The sequence below is a fragment of the Sceloporus undulatus genome, chromosome 2 (genome assembly GCF_019175285.1).
Source record: "Sceloporus undulatus isolate JIND9_A2432 ecotype Alabama chromosome 2, SceUnd_v1.1, whole genome shotgun sequence".
NCBI lineage: Eukaryota > Metazoa > Chordata > Lepidosauria > Squamata > Phrynosomatidae > Sceloporus > Sceloporus undulatus.
Genome location: NC_056523.1, coordinates 7,096,252 through 7,117,587, shown reverse-complemented (window position 1 = coordinate 7,117,587; position 21,336 = coordinate 7,096,252). Strand labels below are relative to the sequence as shown.

The following is a 21,336-nucleotide window of genomic DNA, read 5'->3' as shown; positions in this document are numbered from 1 at the left end:
ATTTTGTGATAAACAAACAAAACAGTATTTCTAAGTTTCTAAGGTCCCCCAGCCTGAAAGGGCCCACCTGCTGCTTTTTTTGCTGCTGGCCTCGTCTTCTCTCTGCTTCGTCTTCGCTGCTCCTCTGCTGCCTTCCTCTGCCTGGCTCAGGAGAGGAGAGGCCCCGTAAGCCAGGGCCCCCACCAACCGACCACGACCCGAACAACCCCCAACGAACACCGCGCCTGGGAACTTGGCCTCCCCCCCTGCACCACATTCCTTGACCAGCAGCTGTGGCCATCTCTTCGGGAAGGACGGCCCCAGGACTTGCTCAGGAGCGACCAGGCCAGCATCTGACTCTTGGTGTTCTTTCTGTCTGGCTTCAGCCACTGATGGCAAATAATGGAGAGTCGGCTGCAAATCACTCGGGGCCCCTCACCTCTTCATAGCGAAACGTGCCTGAAGGACTTTGGCACTGACCCGTCTGGACAAGCGCGTCTCCTGCTCTCCTTCTCCTCCTGATCCTCCTCCATTCCCGCCTCCCTCCTTCTTCATGGCGTTCCTCCTTCTCATGGCTTCCTCCTCTTTCCCTTAACTCCCCTTTCCTTTTTTCTTTTTTTCCTATCCTCCTTCTCCTTCTTCACAATGGCTCCGCCTTCTCCTCCGTCTTCATGGCTCGCTCCTCCTCTTTTTTTCAGGCCTCCTCCTTTTGCAGGGTTCACCTTTCTCTTCAATGGCTCCGTGGCGTTTATGGCTTCCCCTCCTTATACCTTCTATCCTCTCCTCTCCTTCTTCAACATGTCTTGTGCGTCAATTTTCTTCACATTCTTCATTCTTCGTTATCTCCGCCTTCGTTCTTCCGTTCTCTTCCCTTCAACAGTCTTCTCATGGCTGGTCAGATGGCTCTTTCCTTCATCCTCCTTCCTGCCTGATCCTCCCTTCTTCATTTCTCTCTTCAATTTCCAATGGCATCTTTCGTCATGGTAGCTTTTACAATGGCTTGGCTAAAAATCTTCATGGCTCTTTCTTCTGTCTGGCTCCCTCTCTTTTTTCTTATTCTTCATGATCTTCATGGCTCCCCTCTTTTCTTCCTTCATGCTCCTCTTCCCTTAACTCTCCTCTGCTCTGAACCTGAACAAGAGGGAAGCTTTCTTGATTTGGGGCAACCTAGGCCTCCTTCTCGATTTTGAAAGTGTCTCCTAGGGAAGAACAACCACCATAAGAAAAAAAACAAAGACCCCTCCTGCGGATGCCTGATGCCAGCCCTGCCCTGGAGGGAGAGGGGAGAGAGAGAGGAGGAGCAGCCTGGGAAAGCTAAGGAGCAGAAGGGAGAGAGAGGGAGGCCTAGAGGCAGGAAGTGGGGGAAGGAGGAGGAACCCCGCCCCTCCTCAACTTTGGGTCCTCCAGGCCCTTTGGACTTCAGTTCCCAAATCCCGGATCATTTGGAAAGCTGGCTGAGCTTCTGGGAGTTGAAGTCCAAATCCTTAGCAGAGCCAAGGTTGAGAACCTGTGAATTTTTCCTGGAGGCCAGCTCCCTGGAAGGAGCCCGGAGGGGAAGGAGCAGAGCCTTTGGAGGAAAGAGGAGAGGAGGAGGAAGGGGAAGGCTGGAGCCAGGGAAGGAGGGAAGCGACGCAGGGCCGTCAGGGGAGGAAGGAAAAGCTTGGCTTTTCCCTTGTGCTAGAAAAGAGAGACGGTAACCAGAGCAGATAAGACCCTTGCTGCCTTCTTTCTCCTCCAGGGCTTAAAGGAAGGCAAGGCAGCTGCTCCCCTCCTTCCCTCCTCAGTCTCACAAGGAGCCCTCCAGGAGGAAGCCAGGAGAAGCCTCTCTCTTCTCTCTCTCTAGCCTCCCCTCCCTCTTCCCTGCCACACCAACTCCCCCAAGAGGTCCCATCTTCCTCTACAGACCTCTCCCCCCTCCTCCCCCCTTCCAGGAAAGATCCAGGCTCCAGGGACCCAAGGGGAGCCTGGCTGGCCTTCCTCTCTCTGCTCTGACCCTCCTCCAGCTCTCCTTCCTGGCTACTGAGGAAGAGATCCCAGGGGGCTGGGATTATGATGAATAATGATGGAGGAGGGAAACTCTGGGGCTCTTCCTGCCTTTCAAGCAGCGCTGCTTCATGAGGCAAGAGCGCGGAAGGGCGGGTCTGACTGCGTATGGCCCCCGGCGCCTTTGGACTCCAGCTCCGCAGAATCCCCGGCCCTTGGCTGATATGGCGAGGCTTCTGGGAGTTGGAGTCCAAAACACAACGGAGGCCCAGCCCTCAGCGCCTGGAATAGAGGAGGAGAGGGCGGGGCCCTCGTAGACTCAGTGTGGCCGATTTCTGGGGGATTCCCCGGAATCGGAATCCAGGGAATTGAATCAATTTACGTTTATTTTCTGGTCTCTGGAAGATTTCAGGGGAGTTCAGCCTGCTGCTTCCGCCCAAACATACCTCCCCGCAGTTGGCAGCTCACAAAATGGCCGAAAATGCCTTCCCGCCCAAGAGGCTGATGGGAATTGTAGTCCCTCCCGTCCGTTTGGCCATCTGAGCAATAGAAGAACTTACTAGTACAGTATAGGATTACATCCCCCAGCCAGGCCAGGCCAGGCCAGGCCCACCCCCCTCACTCTGGTTGGCTTTTTTCTGCCTGAATAGTAGTGTCCCCTTCCTCTGGAGTCAGCTGGGCCTCTGCCACCAGGAAGATGGGCTTTAGAGTCCCTCTCTGTCAGCAGCACCCATGGCCAATGGAAACACCTCTCCAGTGGCTGGAAAGACTTAACTTGTATTAGTCTGCTGAGAAACTGAGCACTTTGACGCCCCTTTCACTTCCAGGGCTCTTTGCTATGGAATCCTGGGATTTGTAGTTTGGTGGGGCACCAGAGCTCTCGGGCAGGGAAGGCTCAGTCTCTCACAACATGTTTCTGAAGATTGTTTTGGTATATTGAGTATATTCTCCATTGCTGATGGCTGCCTTGGCACCTCTGCCTCAGAGTGTCCCTGTTGGGGCATAAGCCCTGTGTCGTGTGCAGATTTCCTCCATGCAGGCAGGACGCCATGAAAAGGCCCTTGGAGAGACGTCTCCAAAGGCTTCGGACTGAAAGGAAAAACCCCTCCTAAGCAAGCTTTATCCTTGAGCTGCTGGCTTGAAGAAATAACACAGATGACAGCAAGGCTCTCTCAAACACAAAGGCTTTAATCACTTGTTGCAAGCTATTTACAAGATCGCACAGAGTTCCAGACAGCCGTCTTGGATACTCACAGCTATATACAAACAAAGAGCTTTGCCAGTCTCCGACCACAACAAACCAACAATACAACCAACAACAGAGATAATCAACTTCTCCCTTTTAAAGGTGGGCTTCTGTGAAGTCATGTGGCAGCCATGCCACCAATAAGACCTTGCTGGGTTTTTTGGGCTATGTGGCCATGCTCTGGTAGAGTTTATTCTAGAACATGGCCATATAGCCCCAAAAGGGCCATCCAGTCCAACCCCCTTCTGCCATGCAGGAACTCTCAGTCAAAGTATCCCCAACAGATGGCCATCCAGCCTCTGCTTAAAGACCTCCAAGGAAGGAGACTCCACTGCACTCTGAGGAAGGAGTGTGTTCCACTGTCAAACAGCCCTTACTGTCAGGAAGTGCCTCCTAATGTTGAGGTGGAATCTCTTTTCCTGCAGCTTGCATCCATTGTTCCGGGTCCTGTTCTCTGGAGCAGCAGAAAACAAGACTGCTCCCTCCTCAATATGACATCCCTTCAAATATTTAAACAGGGCTATCATAACATCTCTTAACCTTCTCTTCTCCAGGCTAAACAGCCCCAGCTCCCTAAGTCGTCACCCTTCACCATTTTTGTCTCCTTCCTTTGGACACGCTCCAGTTTCTCAACATCTTTCTTGAATTGTGGTGCCCAGAACTGGACACAATATTCTAGGTGGGGCCTGACCAGAGCAGAATAAAGTGGCACTATGACTTCCCTTGATCTAGACACTATACTTTTATTGATGCAGCCTAAAATAGCATTGGTCTTGTTAGCTGCCGCATCACACTGTTGACTCATGTTCAACTTGTGGTCTACTTGGACTCCAAGATCCTTTTCACATGAAGTTTTATTCAGCCAGGTGTCCCCCATCCTATATCTGTGCATTTTATTTTTCCGCCCTAAGTGCAGTACCTTACATTTCTCCCTGTTGAAGTTCATTTTGTTAGCTGTGGCCCAGCTTTCTAGTCTATTAGGTCATTTTGAATTTTGATCCTGTCCTCTGGAGTATTAGCTATTCCTCCTAATTTTGTGTCACCTGCAAATTTTATAAGTATGCCCTCAGTTCTGTCATCCAAGTCATTATTCATTAGGTGTTAATATGTTCATATAGGTTGGTTTTATGTGTTCACTTTCAATAGAATAATCCAGGACGGAATACCTGATACATGGAAGGAAGCCCACATAGTATTGATACCAAAAGAAAAGAAAGATTGGACACTCCCACAGAATTACAGACCCATATCTCTCCTAAATTCAAATTACAAAATCTTCACGAGTATCTTAGCAAACAGACTTAAAAAGATACTCCAAAATTGGATAAAACAAGAAAAATGCGGATTTTTGCCCCATAGACATACAAAACAGAATATCAGAACGGTTATAGACTTGACTGAACTGTATGACAAGAACCCAGGAAAAGAAGTTGCAATGCTATTTTTGGATGCGGAGAAAGCTTTCAATAACCTGAATTGGCTATTTATGGAAAATTTATTGGGGGAATTAAATTTAGGAGAAAAAATATTAAAATGGATATCCAAAATATATAAAGAAAAAGAGGCAAAAGTGATAGTAAATGGATATAAGTCTGGAGGGTGCAAGATAACAAAAGGAACAAGGGAAGGCTGCCCACTGTCACCCCTTATTTTCGTCACGTGTTTGGAAATTCTTTGTAATAAAATCAGAGAGGATAAAGAAATTAAAGAGACAAGAATAAAAGGAAAAAATATAAAGTTACAGGCATATGCAGATGATATAGTTTTGATTATAGAAGAACCAAATGAGGCGGTCCTAAAACTACATGAAACCATCTACCAATTTGGATCACGTGTGGAATTTAAAATAAATAAGACCAAATCAGCCTTTTTAGCATTTAACATGAGTAAGAAGAAACAAGATGCATTGTATGAACTAACAGGAATACAGTTCCAAAAGAAAGCCAAGTTTCTAGGAATTAATATCACAAATAAAAATATAGAATTATTTGATAATAATTATTAGAATATGTGGAAGGATATAAAGGAAAAGCTAAGGAGATGGGGAAAATTGCAAATTTCTTTGATGGGCAAAATCGCGCTTATTAAGATGAGTATACTACTAAAAATAATGTTCTTATTCCAAAATTTACCTATTATCCTAAATGAGACGGTGTTTAAGATATGGAAACAGGACCATACTAATTTTATATGGGCAGGAAGGAAAGGTAGAATAAAATGGAATTTGTTAATTGACACAAGGGAGAGACATGGCCTTGCACTGCCTGACTTTCAGTTATATTACCATGCTTGTTTGGATTGGTTTAGAGCTTGGATTCAGTTAAAAGATGAGCATTTACTTAATCTAGGTTTCAATGTAATATTCGACTGGTATGCATACCTATGGTATGGGAAGGTGGATCAAAACAAACAATTTAAAGACCATATCATAAGGCAAGCGCTGTTAAAGGTTTGGGAAAGATATAAAGGGAAATTGTACACAAAATTACCAGATTAGGTGTCACCTCATGAGACTTTCTGTAAAAGAGATAAAATTGAAGCAAAGGGATGATTAACAGGGATATCCTGGAGAAGGGGAGGCGGGTACTGAAAAGCCAAGAAGAATTATGTAAAGAAGGGTTTAAACTTAATTGGTTTACATATTATCAGCTAAAGGAACGGTATGCATGTGATGTTAGAGAAGAGGAAATATCAGAGGATAAAAATGAGTTAGATGACATAATGCTAAGTGATAAGAAGAGAATAATCTCCAAACTGTATGGATGTTGTTTAAAAATACAACTGGAATCTGAGACAATCAAAACAAGCATGGTAGAATGGGCAAAAAATGGGGGCCATTCCATTCCTTTAGAAAAATGGGAGAGAGTGTGGGGTAAAGACTTTAAGTTTTCATTAATATGAAGGAGAACTTCATCAAGATGTTATATGGATGGCACCTCTCTCCTTCTAGACTAGCAAAAATGTATAAAAATAAAGAGGGAATCTGTTGGAGATGTAAAAAGCAAATTGGAACATATTCCCACATGTGGTGGACATGCCTGTTAATAAAAGATTTCTGGAAATAAGTACATAAAATAATTCAAGATATATATAAAATTAAAATAAAACTTGAACCTGAGACATGTCTGTTAAACATGATAGATGCAGCAATGGATAAAAAACTCTGAAATCAAATTTTATACTTGGTAATGACTGAAAGTATAACCATTGCTAAATACTGGAAAGGAGAAAGAGCACCAGAAATCGATAATTGGCTAATTAAAGCCCTGGATGTTATAGAAATGGGCAAACTGACGTTATATTTAAGAGAAGATAATAGAACTGAGGGAAAGAGATGGGATCCGTTTGTGAACTACTGTGCTGAGAGGTGGAAATAATATGTATATGAAACCAATCCCTCTTCACTGGGTTCAAATCTTCCTTACTACATGGTATAGTAATTTGTTATATCAGAAGGTGGTATAGGTAACAGTTAAAATGTAACGATTATTAAATATAGTTAAAAGCTGAATGCCGACTAAAGGTTGATGCTGTTAGATTATGAATTGCCTGATGGAAGAAATAAGTGTCAGAAGAAAATGTGAGATGGAGAAGCTTTGATAGGAAAGGGATGAGGAATGCAGAATAGTAACTGTATAGATATTTTGATCAATTCTGGATAATAAATATGTATATAGGGGAATGGGTGGGGGTGGGAACGGGACAGAAATATGGATATGTTAGTCCTGATACGGTTTTTAAATGCTTCAATAAAATTTCTTTATTAAAAAAAAGAAAGAAATTACCTCCTCTCAACCAACAGTATATAAACCCCACTCTCTTCCTTGACAGCATTCTCTGAAGATGCCAGCCACAGCTGCTGGTGAAACACCAGGAATAAACTCTTCTAGAACACGGCCTCAGAGCCTGAAACACCCACAAAGACCAATAGATGCGGCCGTGAAAGCTTTCAAACTTCTTTTGTTACTGTTGTTGTCAACCACCCTCAACTCGATCTCAACCCAAGGTGACCCTGTGGATGAGACATTTCCAAGACCCTCTGTCCTCCACTGCTCTGCTTGCTTCCTCCAAAGTCATACCCGTGGCCTCCTTAATAGAGTCCATCCATCTAGCATGTGGCCTTCCTTGCTTTCTATTTCTTGCCATCTTCCCAAGTATTATTTTTCCCGTGTGATTCATGCTTTCTCATGATGTGTCCAAAGTAGGGCAGCCTACATTTTGTCATCTTGGCTTCCAAGGAGATTTCTGGCTTGAATTCCTCTACAACCCATTTGTTTTTCTTTTGGACATCCCTGGGATCCACAGCACTCTTCTCCAGCACTGCATCTCAAATGAATTGATTTTCTTCCTATCTTCTTTCTTAACTGTCTAACTCTCACATCCATATGTGGTAATAGGGAATATAATGGCTTGTATGATTCTAACTTGTGCTCAGCTGTATATCTTTGCACTTTAGGATCTTTCCTAGTTCTTTCATAGCCGCACTCCCCATTCTTAATCTTCTTCTGGCTTCCTGACCCATTCCTATCGATGTTTGATCCCCAGGAATGAGATTTTTTTTACTATTTCCATTTTCTCATTGTCTAGTTTGAATATATGTGGATTCTCCAGGGTCAATATTTTTGTTTTCTTTATATTTAACAGTAAAGAAAGCCTTTGTACTTTCTTCTTTGATCTTCCTTAGTAGTTGTTCAAGGTCTGTCAGATTTTCTGCTACTGCTATGGCATCTGCATGTCTTAGATTATAGGCATTCCTTTCTCTTATTTTCATCCTCCTATTTTCACTCCTCCTTGGTTTAAAACACACTGTAGAAATGATGCAGTTTGAGACTGCTTCTACTGCCCTGGCTCAGTGCTAGGGATTCCTGTGAATTGTAGTTTATTGTGGCACTAGAGCTCTCTGATAGAGAAGGCTAAATATCTCACAAAACTACAGTTCCCAGAATTCCCTAGCATTGAGCCTGGGCAGTTAAAGTGGTCTCAAGTTGGATGATTTCTGTAGTGTGTTTTGGCCTCTTCTTCTGTGGCCAAGCCTGCTTCTCTTACAATATCTTCTGCATATAAGCGGAACAGGTAGGGTGATAAGATATACAGAATGATACTATACTATTATACTCTGTATGTGTATAATACAGCCATGTGTCCCTGTTGCTGTGCAAGGCTCTCTCCCCCATTTATTTCTGCAGACCATTCGCAGAAGGCAAAGACAGGAAAGGATGTGATAAGATGGACTGGTTTCACAGCATACCAAGTGATCGGGGTTTGGAACCATTAGTTCAGATTCTTTTCAAGACTCTGGGAATCAGTGAGCTATCCATGTAGCATGGATTTTAGATGATGGTGATAATGATAATGATGATGCTGTTTTAAAAACAGAACTATAGCCAAGATCTCAAGACAGTTTACAAGAAAATCAGTTTAAACTATTTTTTTATTTTGAAAAATAATATTTTAAAAACAATGAGGAAATTTACAGTGTGGAAACAAAAATTTAAACCAAGTGAAAGCAGTTAGCAGCATGTAGAAATTGGGTAAAACTTACTTTTTTATCATTCCATAAAAATGTATGACTTCAAAACCCCATTCAGAATTTGTTTAAATTTTCAACAATGAGGTCCTCTGGCTTGCTCATTGGGCACATGGATTCTCCAGTACAACAAACATTTAAATGGTTTCTCCAATGAGTGGGTTTCTTGATGAGAATTAAGACCTTTCTTCTGACTGAAATCCTTTCCACATTCTAAACAATTACATCAGATGCATCTGCACTGTAGAAATAAGCCAGTATGACACCATTTTAACTGCCATAGCTCAATGCTATCGAATTCTGGGAACTGTAATTTGGTGGGATAATTAGCATTCTCTGTCAGAGAGTTCTGGGAGCACAATAAACTACAATTTCCAGAATTCCATATAGCAGTTAAAGCAGTATCAACCTGCATTAATACTGCAGCGTAGATGTGGCCATACTTTCTTCCTGTCTGGGTTACTTGATGGAGAGACCAGTCTTTCGACTGAAATTCTTTCCACATTTCAAGTATTTAAATGGTATTTCCCCTGCATGAATTTTTTGATGATGAATGAGATTTGCCTTCTCACTGAAACCCTTGCCGAATTACAGACATTTAAATGGCTTTTCTCCTGTATAAATTCTTTGATGAAGAGTGAGACTTTTCTTCTCACTGAATTTCTTTCCACATTCCAAGCATTTAAATGGCTTTTCTCCTGTATGAATTCTTTTTTTTTTTTAAAGAAGTTTTATTGAAGGTCACATACATCGACAATACATTTTACAATACATTTAACACTATATTTAACAATACATTTAACAATACATTTAACACTCATAAAATAAAACACATAATACAAAATACTCATTTAGCCTAAAATAACAGGAAAAAAAAGAAAAAAAAAGAACAAGAAAGAAGGGAAAGAAAAAAGAAAAAAAAAGAAAAAAAAAAGAGAGGGGAAAAAAAAAGGGTAAAAAACTCCCTATCACATCTCATTCATTCGTTCATTAACATCAACAACATCATATGACTAGACTACACATGACTAAAACAATACTTCCTATCCCTGCATTTAAGTGTCATAGTTAATAATTTCTTTTGTGATCCTAATTCATCATAGTTTTATTACATCGTAAATGCTACTTTATCTATAAATTCTATTTCTAATATACTCTAAGATCTGTATTTATTTTCTTAGCTATTTTGTCTAATAATAATATGTATATGTCTAAATTCTATATAGTTAAACCATTATTATAGTATCTTAATCTATATCAGTTTTCAAATCATTCTTTAAATCCTTCAATGAATAATTCTTTTCTTCCTTGTTGTAAAAAAAACATCACTTCTTTCCAGTCTTCATAGAATTCGTCCATATCTTCATTATTGAGTAGTCTTGTTAGTTTGTCCATCTCCGCTAATTCAAAGATTTTAACAATCCATTCTTCTAAAGTTGGTATGTTTTGGTCTTTCCAATTACGTGCCAATATGATTCTTGCTGCAGTAATCAAATAAAAAATTATTTTACCATGTTTTTTTTCTACTGTTTTTTCCAATATATTCAACAGGTATAGTTCAGGTACAAATTTAATATTTATTTTCAATATGTTACAGATTGATTTATGAATTAACTGCCAATACTTTCTAATTTTGGGACAGGTCCACCAACTATGAAAAAAGGTGCCTTTATCTTTTTGACATTTCCAACAACTATTGTCTGATCCATATATTTTAGCCAATTTTTCCGGTGTTATATACCATCTGTAAAACATCTTATAATAATTTTCTTTTAAATTTTGACTTCTTGTGTATTTTAATCTTCTGTTCCAGGTAAACTCCCATTGTTCCAGATCAATATTGTGACCAATATTTTGTGCCCATATTATCATATTACTTTTAATTGTTTCATTTTCTAATTCAATCTTCAATAAAAATTTGTATATCCTTGATAACAGTCCCTTATTTTTGGATTTTAAAATGTTCTCCAGTTCTGAGTCTTCTATGATTGTTGAATTGTTTTTTATATCTGTTTTGAATTTATCCTTTAATTGTAATTTTAGGTACCAATGTATTTTGTAAGTTTGATTATCTAATTCGTCGTCTGTTTTAAATCTATAATTGTTTGATTCTTTTATTAGTAGATCTTTATATCTTAACCACTTTTCTACTACCCCTCTTTCCCTCCAGAAAAAAGCTTCTTGTGGTGAAGTATCCATCGTAATTTTCTCTCCGAATTTCTTTCTAACTTTTTTCCAAACCCATAGCAGTGGTTTCCTAATGCAATGGTTATTAAATTCCCTGTCAATTTCTGCTTTGTTATAGTATAAATAAGCATGCCATCCAAAACTTAAATTATCTCCTTCCAATTTTAACAGTTTTTGTTCTTTCAATTCTAGCCAATCTTTCACCCACGTTAAACATGTAGCTTGGTAATAAACTTTTAGGTCTGGAACCGCCAAACCTCCTCTTTCCTTGACGTCTTGGAGGGTTTTCATTCTAACTCTGGGTCTTTTCCCTAACCAAATAAATTTTGTCAAATCTCTTTGCCAATTCTGAATTGATTTTTCTTTTAATATGATCGGTATTGTTTGGAATAAAAATAGTATTTTTGGTAGAATATTCATCTTTATACATGCTATTCTTCCTAGTAAAGAAAGTTTTAAAGATTTCCAATTATCAATGTCTTTTTTAATTTGCTTCCAGAGTTTAGTATAATTATTTTTAAATAAATCTATATTGTTTGTAGTGATTTCTATTCCTAAATATCTAGCTTTTTTTGTTATATTGTAACCAGAAATCTCCATCATCTCTTTTTCTACAGTTTTGTTCAAATTCTTCGTCAATATATTAGTTTTATTTTTGTTTATTTTAAGTCCAGATATCATTTCAAATTCTTTTAATTCATTTAATAAAGGTTTGATACTTATTATAGGATTTTCTAGGTAGATAGCTAAATCATCTGCAAAGGCCGATGATTTGAATTCAATCCCTTTATTATTAACCCCTTTAATTTCCTTGTTCTGTCCCAATTTTCTAATTAATATTTCCATAACCATAATGAATAATAAAGGAGATAAGGGACATCCCTGTCTTGTACCTTGTTTAATTTTTACAACTTTAGTTTTTTCTCTATTTATAATCAAGCATGCTTCTTGTTCATTATAAATGGCCTTTATCCAATTCATAAATTTGCTTTTAATTCCTATTTTTTTAAGAATTTCAAAAATCATATTCCAATTAACTTTGTCAAATGCTTTTTCCATATCAATTAATATTATAGCTAATTCCCTATCTCTTTTATCTTTGAATAGTTCAATAATATTTATCATCGTTCTTATATTTTTTTTCAAGTATCTTTGGGGTAAAAATCCATTTTGCTCCTCGCCAATCCATTCTTTAATAACTTGCTTTAATCTGTTTGCTAATATAGCCGTGAAAATTTTGTAGTCCATGTTTAGTAAAGAGATTGGTCTATAATTTTTAATTTCTAGTGGGTCTTTTCCAGGTTTCAAAATTAAAGTAATGTTAGCTTCTTTCCAAGTCTTTGGGAATTTATTGACTGTAATATTGTTTAACATTTTTTGCAGGGGAATAATTAATTGGTCTGCTAACTTTTTATAGTATAATGTAGTAAAGCCATCAGGGCCTGGGGCTTTTCCTATTTTTAAATCTTTTATCACCTGATGGATTTCTTCTTTAGTTATAGGCTTTTCCAAATTATCAATTTGTTGTTCTGTTATTAGTGGTAAGGTTATATTATCTAAATATGCTCTAATTTGTTGTGTATCTATCATCTGTTCATCATATAGATTTTTATAATAATTATAGAAGGCATCCATGATTTTTCCTTGGTCCGTCACTTCTTCTTCTCCTAATTTAATTTTTGTTATATAATTTTTTTCCTTTTCTTTTTTTAATCTATACGATAGCCATCTACCTGATTTGTTTGCGTTTTCAAAATAGTATTGTTTTGAAAGTTTCATTCTTTTTTCCACTTCCTCTGTTAAGCACATTGATATTTGGTTCTGGAGGATTTTAATTTCATTCCCTATTTCTCTATCCTCTGGGTTATCTTTAAGATCGTCTTCTTTCTTTTTAATTTCTGCACTGATTTTATTAATTTTTTGGTTTCTTTTCTTTCTTTTCCATATATGTTCCTGTATAAAAAATCCTCTCATGACAGACTTTCCTGCTTCCCAAACAATGTCCTCCTCCGTTCCTTTTCCAGAGTTGTCCTTGAAATAATTTTCTAAAGTTTTTTTAGCTAATTTTAACGTATCGGGTTTTTTTAGTAAATTATCATCTAATCTCCATGAAAAGGTTTTCCCTCCGGTTTTGATTTCCATCGCTATTGGATTGTGGTCAGACATGATTCTCGCCAAAGTCTCAATACTCTCAATATTTTTCGCCCACTTTTTAGTTATAAAAAACATGTCCAGCCTGGAGAAAGAATTATGTCTATGTGAGTAAAATGTGAATTCTTTTTTATCCCCATATTTGTATCTCCAAGCCTCGATTAGGCCTAAATTCTCGATCATTTTATTAAATTTGCTCGGGAGTTTACCTTGGACATTTTTAATTATTTTTTTTGATTTTCTATCTAAAACTGGGTTCATAACCCCATTCCAATCTCCCATCATAATAATGTCATCATAATTTAGATCTAATATCTCATTCATAAGTTTTTGATAAAATTCATTTTTTTTGTTTAATGGGCCATAAACCCCAATTATCAATATTTTTTGGCTGTCTAATTTCACTTCTATTCCAACATAGTTACCTTCATTGTCATTTATAATTTCTGCAGATGGTATATTTGATTTAACATACACTACTACCCCCTTTTTCCTTAATTCATTGGCAGAAACGTATTCTTTTCCCAAATACCTATTTTTCAGCAAATGTATTTCAGATTTTCTAATATGGGATTCCTGGAGGCATATTATATCCCAATTTTTCTTTTTTAAAAATTGAAAAGTTTTTTTGCGTTTTTTAGAAAGGTTAAGTCCCTTAATGTTCCAAGATAGTATTTTGAATTTCATTTTATCCCTCCAGAAATCCAATTGTCTATAATACTTATCTTAAGTCTCGTTCAGTACTTCTCCTTCTTCTTCACTCTCTTCAGGTGTTCCTAAATTGTCCTTCTGATCTTTTAAATTATTGTTTTCTTCTTCTTCTTCTGACTGTTGACTCAAGATGTCTGTTTCTTCTGATGTTTGGTTCTTCTTCAAGACTCTTAAAAATTCTCTGGCCTTGCTCAATGTATTGATTCTCAGTCTTTTTTTCTTATAAGTGAATGATACTCCTTCAGGTACTTCCCACCTATAGGGGATATTGTGCCGTTTTAGAGATGATGTCAGTAATTTGTAGTCCGCTCTCCTTCTCAAAATTCTCGCAGGGATATCTTTCAAAATCATCAGTTCCTCCTTATCTACTACAAGTCTTTTTTCATAGCTTTTTTCTAAGATCAGTTCTTTAGTCCTAGTCCTTATAAAATAAATCGAAATGTCCCTGGGTAGGTTTCTCTCTCTCGCGGTCCTTGAGTTAATCCTAAATGTCTTATCCACGTCTTTCATTAAATCCGAACTTGGCATTCCCACAAAATCAGCCAGAATTGGAATTATATATTCGTAAAGATTTTCGTTTTGTAGTTCTCTTAGACCTCTAATCTTAAGGCAACGTTCTCTAGTTTTCAGATCAGCAATGGCTTTTAAATCTTTTTCTTTTTCTTGTTCCAATGAGAGTTGCAGTGTTTTGTCTTCCAATTCCTTTGTTTTCACTTCTAATATCTCCACCTTGGTATCTGTAGCCTTTAAGTCTTTTGTTACTTTTTCAATAGATTGTTTAAGGCCCTTAATCTCAGTCTTGAATTCTCGTTTCAGATCTGTCTTCATGTCCCTCATTTCCTGTCTCATATTTTGCATTTCTAGGCCCAGTTTTTTAATTTCCTCCAAAATTGTCGATTGTTCAGTTTGTTTAGTATTAAGTTCCAATGAAGGTCTTCTATTTTGAATGCTGGTCTGTGAAGTAGTAAATTTTCTAAGTGACATTGCCATCTTCTCTACCTTATATTTTATTTTGTTTTATTATGTTGGTATTGTTTGTTTTAACACGATCACTATTTTGTTTCTATATTGTCACTTTAGGATGTTGCCATTCGCTTCTAATTCTTTCTTATCTTTCTAATGTTATTTTTATACTATTTTTTCTTTTATTGAATTAGCACCTTCTTGCCACCAGGTGTCCTAGTTTGTTCAATTCACAAATTATACTCTAAAATATTCTTCTTTCCCACTAGGTGTCGTTGTAATCCCAGTTTCTAAGCCAAATCCTTTATTTATTTTGAGTGTCCTTGGATTCAGTATTGTTTTGGCTAGTTGTTCTTACTTATCTTTATAGCTAAAATGTCAACAATAGTAGTCCAACTTGCTGGTTTTATTATTACTTTGTATTAGGTTATTTGGCCAATTTTTAAATATCAGGCTTAAATATTGTTGCAGTTGAAATATGATTATCAGTAAATGTTAATTTTTCCCACTTAAATTATAAAACACAGCAGCAAGAATTTCTTTATTTCCTTTTCCTTGTTTCCTTGTTTCCTATTAACAATATTTAAACAGGGTTGAGTTTCTCTTCTCCCCCTTTTTCTTCTTCTTCTCAATATCTTTCTTTTGAAGTAGATAGTAATGAACTTTGTTATTATTGTTATATATATGTATATGTTTTTTTTTAAAGGGGGGAGATCAATTATTATAGTTTCTTCTCTTTCTACAGTCTATATTAACTCTCCTCTCTTCGCTTCAACTGTTTATACAAGGTATAGGAAAGAATTTTTGTTATTAAGTTTCATTTAGTTATTGTTGTTGCAACTTCTTTTCCTTCTCCACTCTCCACCGCTCTCTTTTCTCAGAGTACTGTACTTAGTTTCTGAGATACAATGTAATTTGTTTTAGTAGCTTATTCTGTTGGATTTTCCTTTATTTCCCCCAAAATGCAAGGATTTTTTTATTATTAGTTAGCTTACTCAGCCTATTTTAAGGTTGGTGGTGGTTTTTCGCCGGTCGCTTTACACGGCTTCCATCCGCGCGGTTCCTTTTGGCTCCGTCTCCTTCTCCCTGCCTTCACCGCGGCGCGACGGCTACCTCCGTCTCTGTCACTGAGCCGCCGGTTTGGGGGGTTTCAGGAGCTCTCCGTGGGCCAGGTAACCCCTCCTTTTCAAAGGTTGGGGAATCCCCCTTTATTTTCGAAGCTTTTTGAGCTTTTTAAAACGTCAGATTCAGGGGGGAAGCCCCGCGCGGAGATCTCGCCTTTGGGAGTCTCCTAAAGGCGATCCGCCATTGCCACCGCTCCAACCCGGAAGCCCCTCCTGTATGAATTCTTTGATGACGAGTGAGATCTGTCTTCTGAATGAAACACTTTCCACATTCCAGGCATTTAAACGGCTTCTCTCCTGTATGAACTATTTGATGATAAGTGAGATTTGACTTGTGACTGAATTTCTTTCCACATTCCAAGCATTTAAATGGCTTCTCTCCCATATGAATTCGCTGATGACGAGTGAGATTTGTCTTCTGACTAAAACACTTTCCACATTCCAGGCATTTAAATGGCTTCTCTCCTGTATGAATTCTTTGATGTCCAATAAGCTCTACCTTCTGGTGGAATTTCTTTCCACATTCTAAACATTTAAATGGCTTCTCTCCCACATGAATTCTTTGATGACGAGTCAGATTTGTCTTGTACTTGAATTGCTTTTCACAATCTATGCATTTAAATGGCTTCTCTCCTGTGTGCATTATTTGATGACAAAGGAGATTTCCCTTCTGACTGAATTTCTTTCCACATTCTAAACATTCAAATGCCTTCTCTCCTGTATGAATTCTTTGATGACAAGAGAGATGTTTCTTGTGATTGAATTTCTTTCCACATTCTAAGCATTTAAATGGCTTCTCTCCCACATGAATTCTTTGATGACGAGTCAGATTTGTCTTTCCCTTCAAATTCTTTCTGCATTTTCTTTTTTGTGTGTGAATTATTTCTACATCAATTCCCCTGTGAAGACCAAGGTTTTCTTTACAACTGGGGTTCCCCTCACTTTCAAGAGAAATACATTTACTCTCTTCCTCTTCTTTCTTTTTTATTTCTTGGATAGAAATTTTGCTTCCCTTCCCATTCTTCTGTTGATGTTGGACTCTTTGCAGCAAAGACATCCTTGGTATTCTTACTTGCTGTCTCTCTTGTCTATCACCACCTGGCAAAGAGACAAAATAATTAAGCTAAGGCGAAGAGATAAATGGACCTGGACTCAATGAATAGATGACCATTCTCTCAAATAGTAGTAATGGGAGATTTCAACTATCCTGATATTTGTTGGAAATGTAACTCAGCCAAAACATTAAAGTCTAGCGAATTCTTCAATTGCCTGGAAGACAATCAAACAAGCTTCATTTATATAATAATAATAGGATTTATTTATATGCCACCCAATCACTGGGAATCCGGGTGGTTTACAACAGAGGGGATAATAGACAGTTCCCTGCCCTCAGGCTTACAATCTAAAAAGACACGACACAAAAGGAGAAGGGAATGGTGGGGGAGATCAGGTCCAGCATTCTTCTCTCCCTCTGAGGCCTGGACCAAGGCAGATGGACTGGAGGGAGGGCTTCTTCCAGGCTAGCCCTGATGGAGTTGGGCCTGCCTGGTCAACTCCCTCATAGGCCGGAAGATGACAGTTGTGGAGGGAAGAGTCTCTTCTTCCAGGCTAGCCCTGATGGAGCTGGGCCTGCCTGGTCAACTCCCTCATAGGCCGGAAGATGACAGTTATGGAGGGAGGAGTCTCTTCTTCCAGGCTAGCCCTGGTGGAGCTGGGCCTGCCTGGTCAACTCCCTTGCAGGCCAGAAGATGACAGTTATGGAAGGAGGAGTGTCTTCTTCCAGGCTTATATACCACTTCATACCACCTAAGCAGTGTCTAAGTAGTTTACAACTGTCAGCTAATTTGCCCCCAACAATCTGGGTACTCATTTTAGCGACCTCGGAAGGATGGAAGCCTGAATCAAGCTTGAGCCCTTTTGCTGGTCTTGAACTTGCAACCTTGTGGTTTTGAGTGATTGGCTGCAGTACACGCATTCAACCACTGCACCAAAAAGTGGAAGAGGCAACATGGGAATCAGTCATTTTAGATCTGATCCTAACCAATAGGGATGACCTGGTTAATGGGTTGCCAAGTGGTGGGATCATTAGGTGGGAGTGACCATGTTCTTCTGGAATTTGTTATACAGTGGAAAGGAGAAGCCAGGCATAGCGGACACACATTTTAGACTTTCAATAAACTCAGGGAAATACTGGGGTAATCCCGTGCCCAGGAACAGTAAAAAGGAGTTCAGGATGAATGGGAGTTTCTCAAAAGATAGATACTGAAGGAACAATTTCAAACAGTTCCAATGAGAAAGAAAAATGGGAGGTGTCTCAAGAAACCAGGATGGATGACTAAAGAACTTTCAACTGAGCTAAGTTTTAAACGGGGCATGTATAAGCAATGGAAAAATGGGGAAGTCACCAAAAAGGAATTCAATCAAATAGCTAGCACATCCCCACATCACTGTAGGCACATCTGTGCTTAAGTCCATCCAGCAGTTCACCTACCTGGGAAGCATCATCTCCTCAGACGCCAAGATTGATAAAGAGATTGATCACAGATTAGCAAAGGCATATAGTGCATTCGGAAGGCTTCACAAAAGAGTCTGGAGTAACAAACGCTTGAGACGAAGCACAAAAATCAGTGTGTATAGAGCCATTGTACTGTCTATTCTCCTCTATGGGTCTGAAACATGGGTCACCTATCGCCAACACCTACGACTCCTTGAACGCTTTCATCAGTGCTGTTTACACACAATTCTAAATATACACTGGACTGACTATGTGACGAATGTTGCTGTCCTTGAGCAAGCAGGGATCACCAGCATTGAGGCCATGCTATTGAGGACGCAGCTGCGCTGGGCAGGACACGTTTCTAGGATGAAGGACCATCGCCTCCCAAAAATAGTATTTTATGGTGAACTCGCCACGGGTCAGCGTAAGAGGGGCGCCCCAAAGAAAATCTACAAGGACTCCCTGAAACAACATATCAGGCTTGGCCAAATTGATCACCAACAATGGTCTGCCCTGGCCTCGCATTGGGAGGCATGGAGACGCACTATCCATGATGCTGCAGCTTTTTTTGAAAGCTCCTGCCAAACGAGTCTCGAAGAAAAACGACAACGCAGAAAGAACCGCAATTCGGAAACATCACCCAAGGAGACTTTCCGCTGTGCTTTCTGCAACCGGCCCTGTTTGTCCTGGATTGGCCTTTTTAGTCACCAACGCGCTTGTACAAAGCGCGGGATGAGTCCTTCCTGAACCTTCGTTCGCGAAGCAAAGCCAGAGAGAGAGACATGTAGGGGTAAAGTCAGAAAAGCAAAAGGACAGAATGGGCTCAGGCTTGCTAGAGAGGTTAAGAACAATAAAAAGGGCTTTTTGGGGTATGTCCATAGCAAAAGGAAGAAGAAGGAAGTGGTGGGGCCAGTAGATAGCAAAATTATAATAGGAGACAGAGAAAAGGCAGAATTACTCAACGCCTTCTCTGCTTCAGTCTTCTCAGAAAAGGAAGAGTGCTCAACCTGAGGATAATGGAGCAGAGGACACAATTGGGGAAATGTAGCACAGAATAAGTAATGAGATAGTACAGGAATACCTTGTTAATCTAAATTAATTTAAGTCTCCAGGACCAGATGAACTACACCCAAGGGTATTAAAAGAACTGGCAAATGTAATATCGGAGGCACTGGCAGTAATCTTTGAGAAGTCCTGGAGAACAAGAGAAGTCCCAGCTGACTGGAGGAGGGCAAACGTTGTCCCCATCTTCAAAAAGGGAAAAAGAGAGGATCCCAACAATTACCATCCAGTTAGTCTGACATCAATACCAGGAAAGATTCTAGAGAAAATCATTAAACAGAGTCTTTGAATATTCAGAAAGCAATGCCATAATCCCAAAAAGTCAACATGGGTTTCTCAAAAACAAGTCATGCCAGACTAATCTCATCTCCCTTTTTGATAAAAATTACTACCTTGGTAGATAAAGGGAATGTTGTAGATATAGCACATCCTGATTTCAGTAAGGGCTTTGAAAAGGTCTCCCCTGATATTCTTGCATCAAGATAGTAAAATGTTGGCTACACAATACAACTGTTAAGTGGATTTGTAATTGGTTGACTAGTCTAACCGAAAAGGTGTTCAACAATGGCTCCTCTTCATCCTGGAGAGAAGTGACCAGTGGGATGAACAGGTTTCTGTCCTAGGCCCAGTGATATTCAACATCTTTATCAATGACTTGGATGAAAGAATAGAGGGCATACTTATCAAGTTGCAGATGACACCAAATTAGAGGCAGGATCAAAATTCAAAATGACCTGAATAGACTAGAAAGCTGGGCCAGAGCTAACAAAATGAATTTCAACATGGAGAAATGTAAGGTACTACACTTAAGGTGGGAAAATGAAATGCATACTGTAGATATAGGATGCGGGACACCTGGCTTAAGGAGACTACATGTGAAAGGGATCTAGGAGTCCAAGTAGATCACAAGTTGAACATGAATCAAGTGTAATGTGGCAGCTAAAAAGGCCAAAATGATTCTAGGCTGAATCAACAGAAATATAGTGTCTAAATCCATAGTGCCACTCTATTCTGCCTTGGTCAGGCCTCACCTGGAATACTATGTTCAGTTCTGGGCACCACAATTCAAAAATGATGTTGACATGCTTGAGCGTGTCCAGAGGAGGGCAACCAAAATGGTGAAGGGCCTAGACACCATGCCTTATGAGGAAAGACTTAGGGAGCTGGGAATGTTTAGTAAGATGGTCTTTCATGCTTATAGACAAATACACGGAGAGGCATTTTTAAAATAAGTGATCAGGTGCAGTGATGAAATCAGTATTAGATTCCTATTTTCCATTTGTTGCAATCAACAATAAAGGCATGAACTGGAAAAATAGTTTAAGTTAAAAATTAGAAAGGAATTTCTTTTAGCAGATTAAGTTGCTTTCTAAGCTGCTTACAGAATATAATGGGATATACAGTCAGCCCTTCTTATATCTTGTTTTAAGGGGGGCACTATGTATATATGGATGTATTTTAACTTGTTGTATACCGCTTTGATTGCCTGGCAAAAAGCGGGATAGAAATAAAATTATTATTATTATTATTATTATTATTATTATTAGCCTGGAAAAGAAACAAGAGGTGATATGATAGCCCTGTTTAAGTATTTGAAGGGGTGTCACATTGAGGATGGAGCTAACTTTTTTCTGCTACCCTAGAGACTAGAACATGGAACATAAGTTGGAAGCTATAGGAAAACAGATTCCACCTCAACATCAGTGGGAATTTCCTGACAGAGCTGTTTGCCAGTGGAATACACTCCCTCTTTGGTTTGAAACACATTCTGTAAAGCTAATATATACATTTAACAATACTTACAGTATATCAAATGAAATCCTGACTGATTTCAGAGAACTAAGCCGTGTTATTCAATAATAATAATAATAATAATAATAATAATAATAATAATAATAATAATAAT

The 21,336-nt window shown here is 39.0% G+C and overlaps 1 protein-coding gene across 1 annotated transcript in view; it reads right to left on the bottom strand.

The window, feature by feature from the left end:
- Nucleotides 1–1,417: 1,417 nt before the first annotated feature.
- The window catches only part of LOC121923479 (gastrula zinc finger protein XlCGF8.2DB-like), a 22,570-nt gene continuing 2,651 nt past the window's right edge, over nucleotides 1,418–21,336 (bottom strand). The window contains exons 2-3 of the mRNA XM_042453940.1: nucleotides 16,072–16,969; nucleotides 1,418–1,514 (exon numbers count right to left, since the gene is read on the bottom strand). Of these exons, the coding sequence (XP_042309874.1) occupies nucleotides 1,418–1,514; nucleotides 16,072–16,969 (995 nt within the window). The remainder of the gene's footprint in view (nucleotides 1,515–16,071; nucleotides 16,970–21,336) is intronic.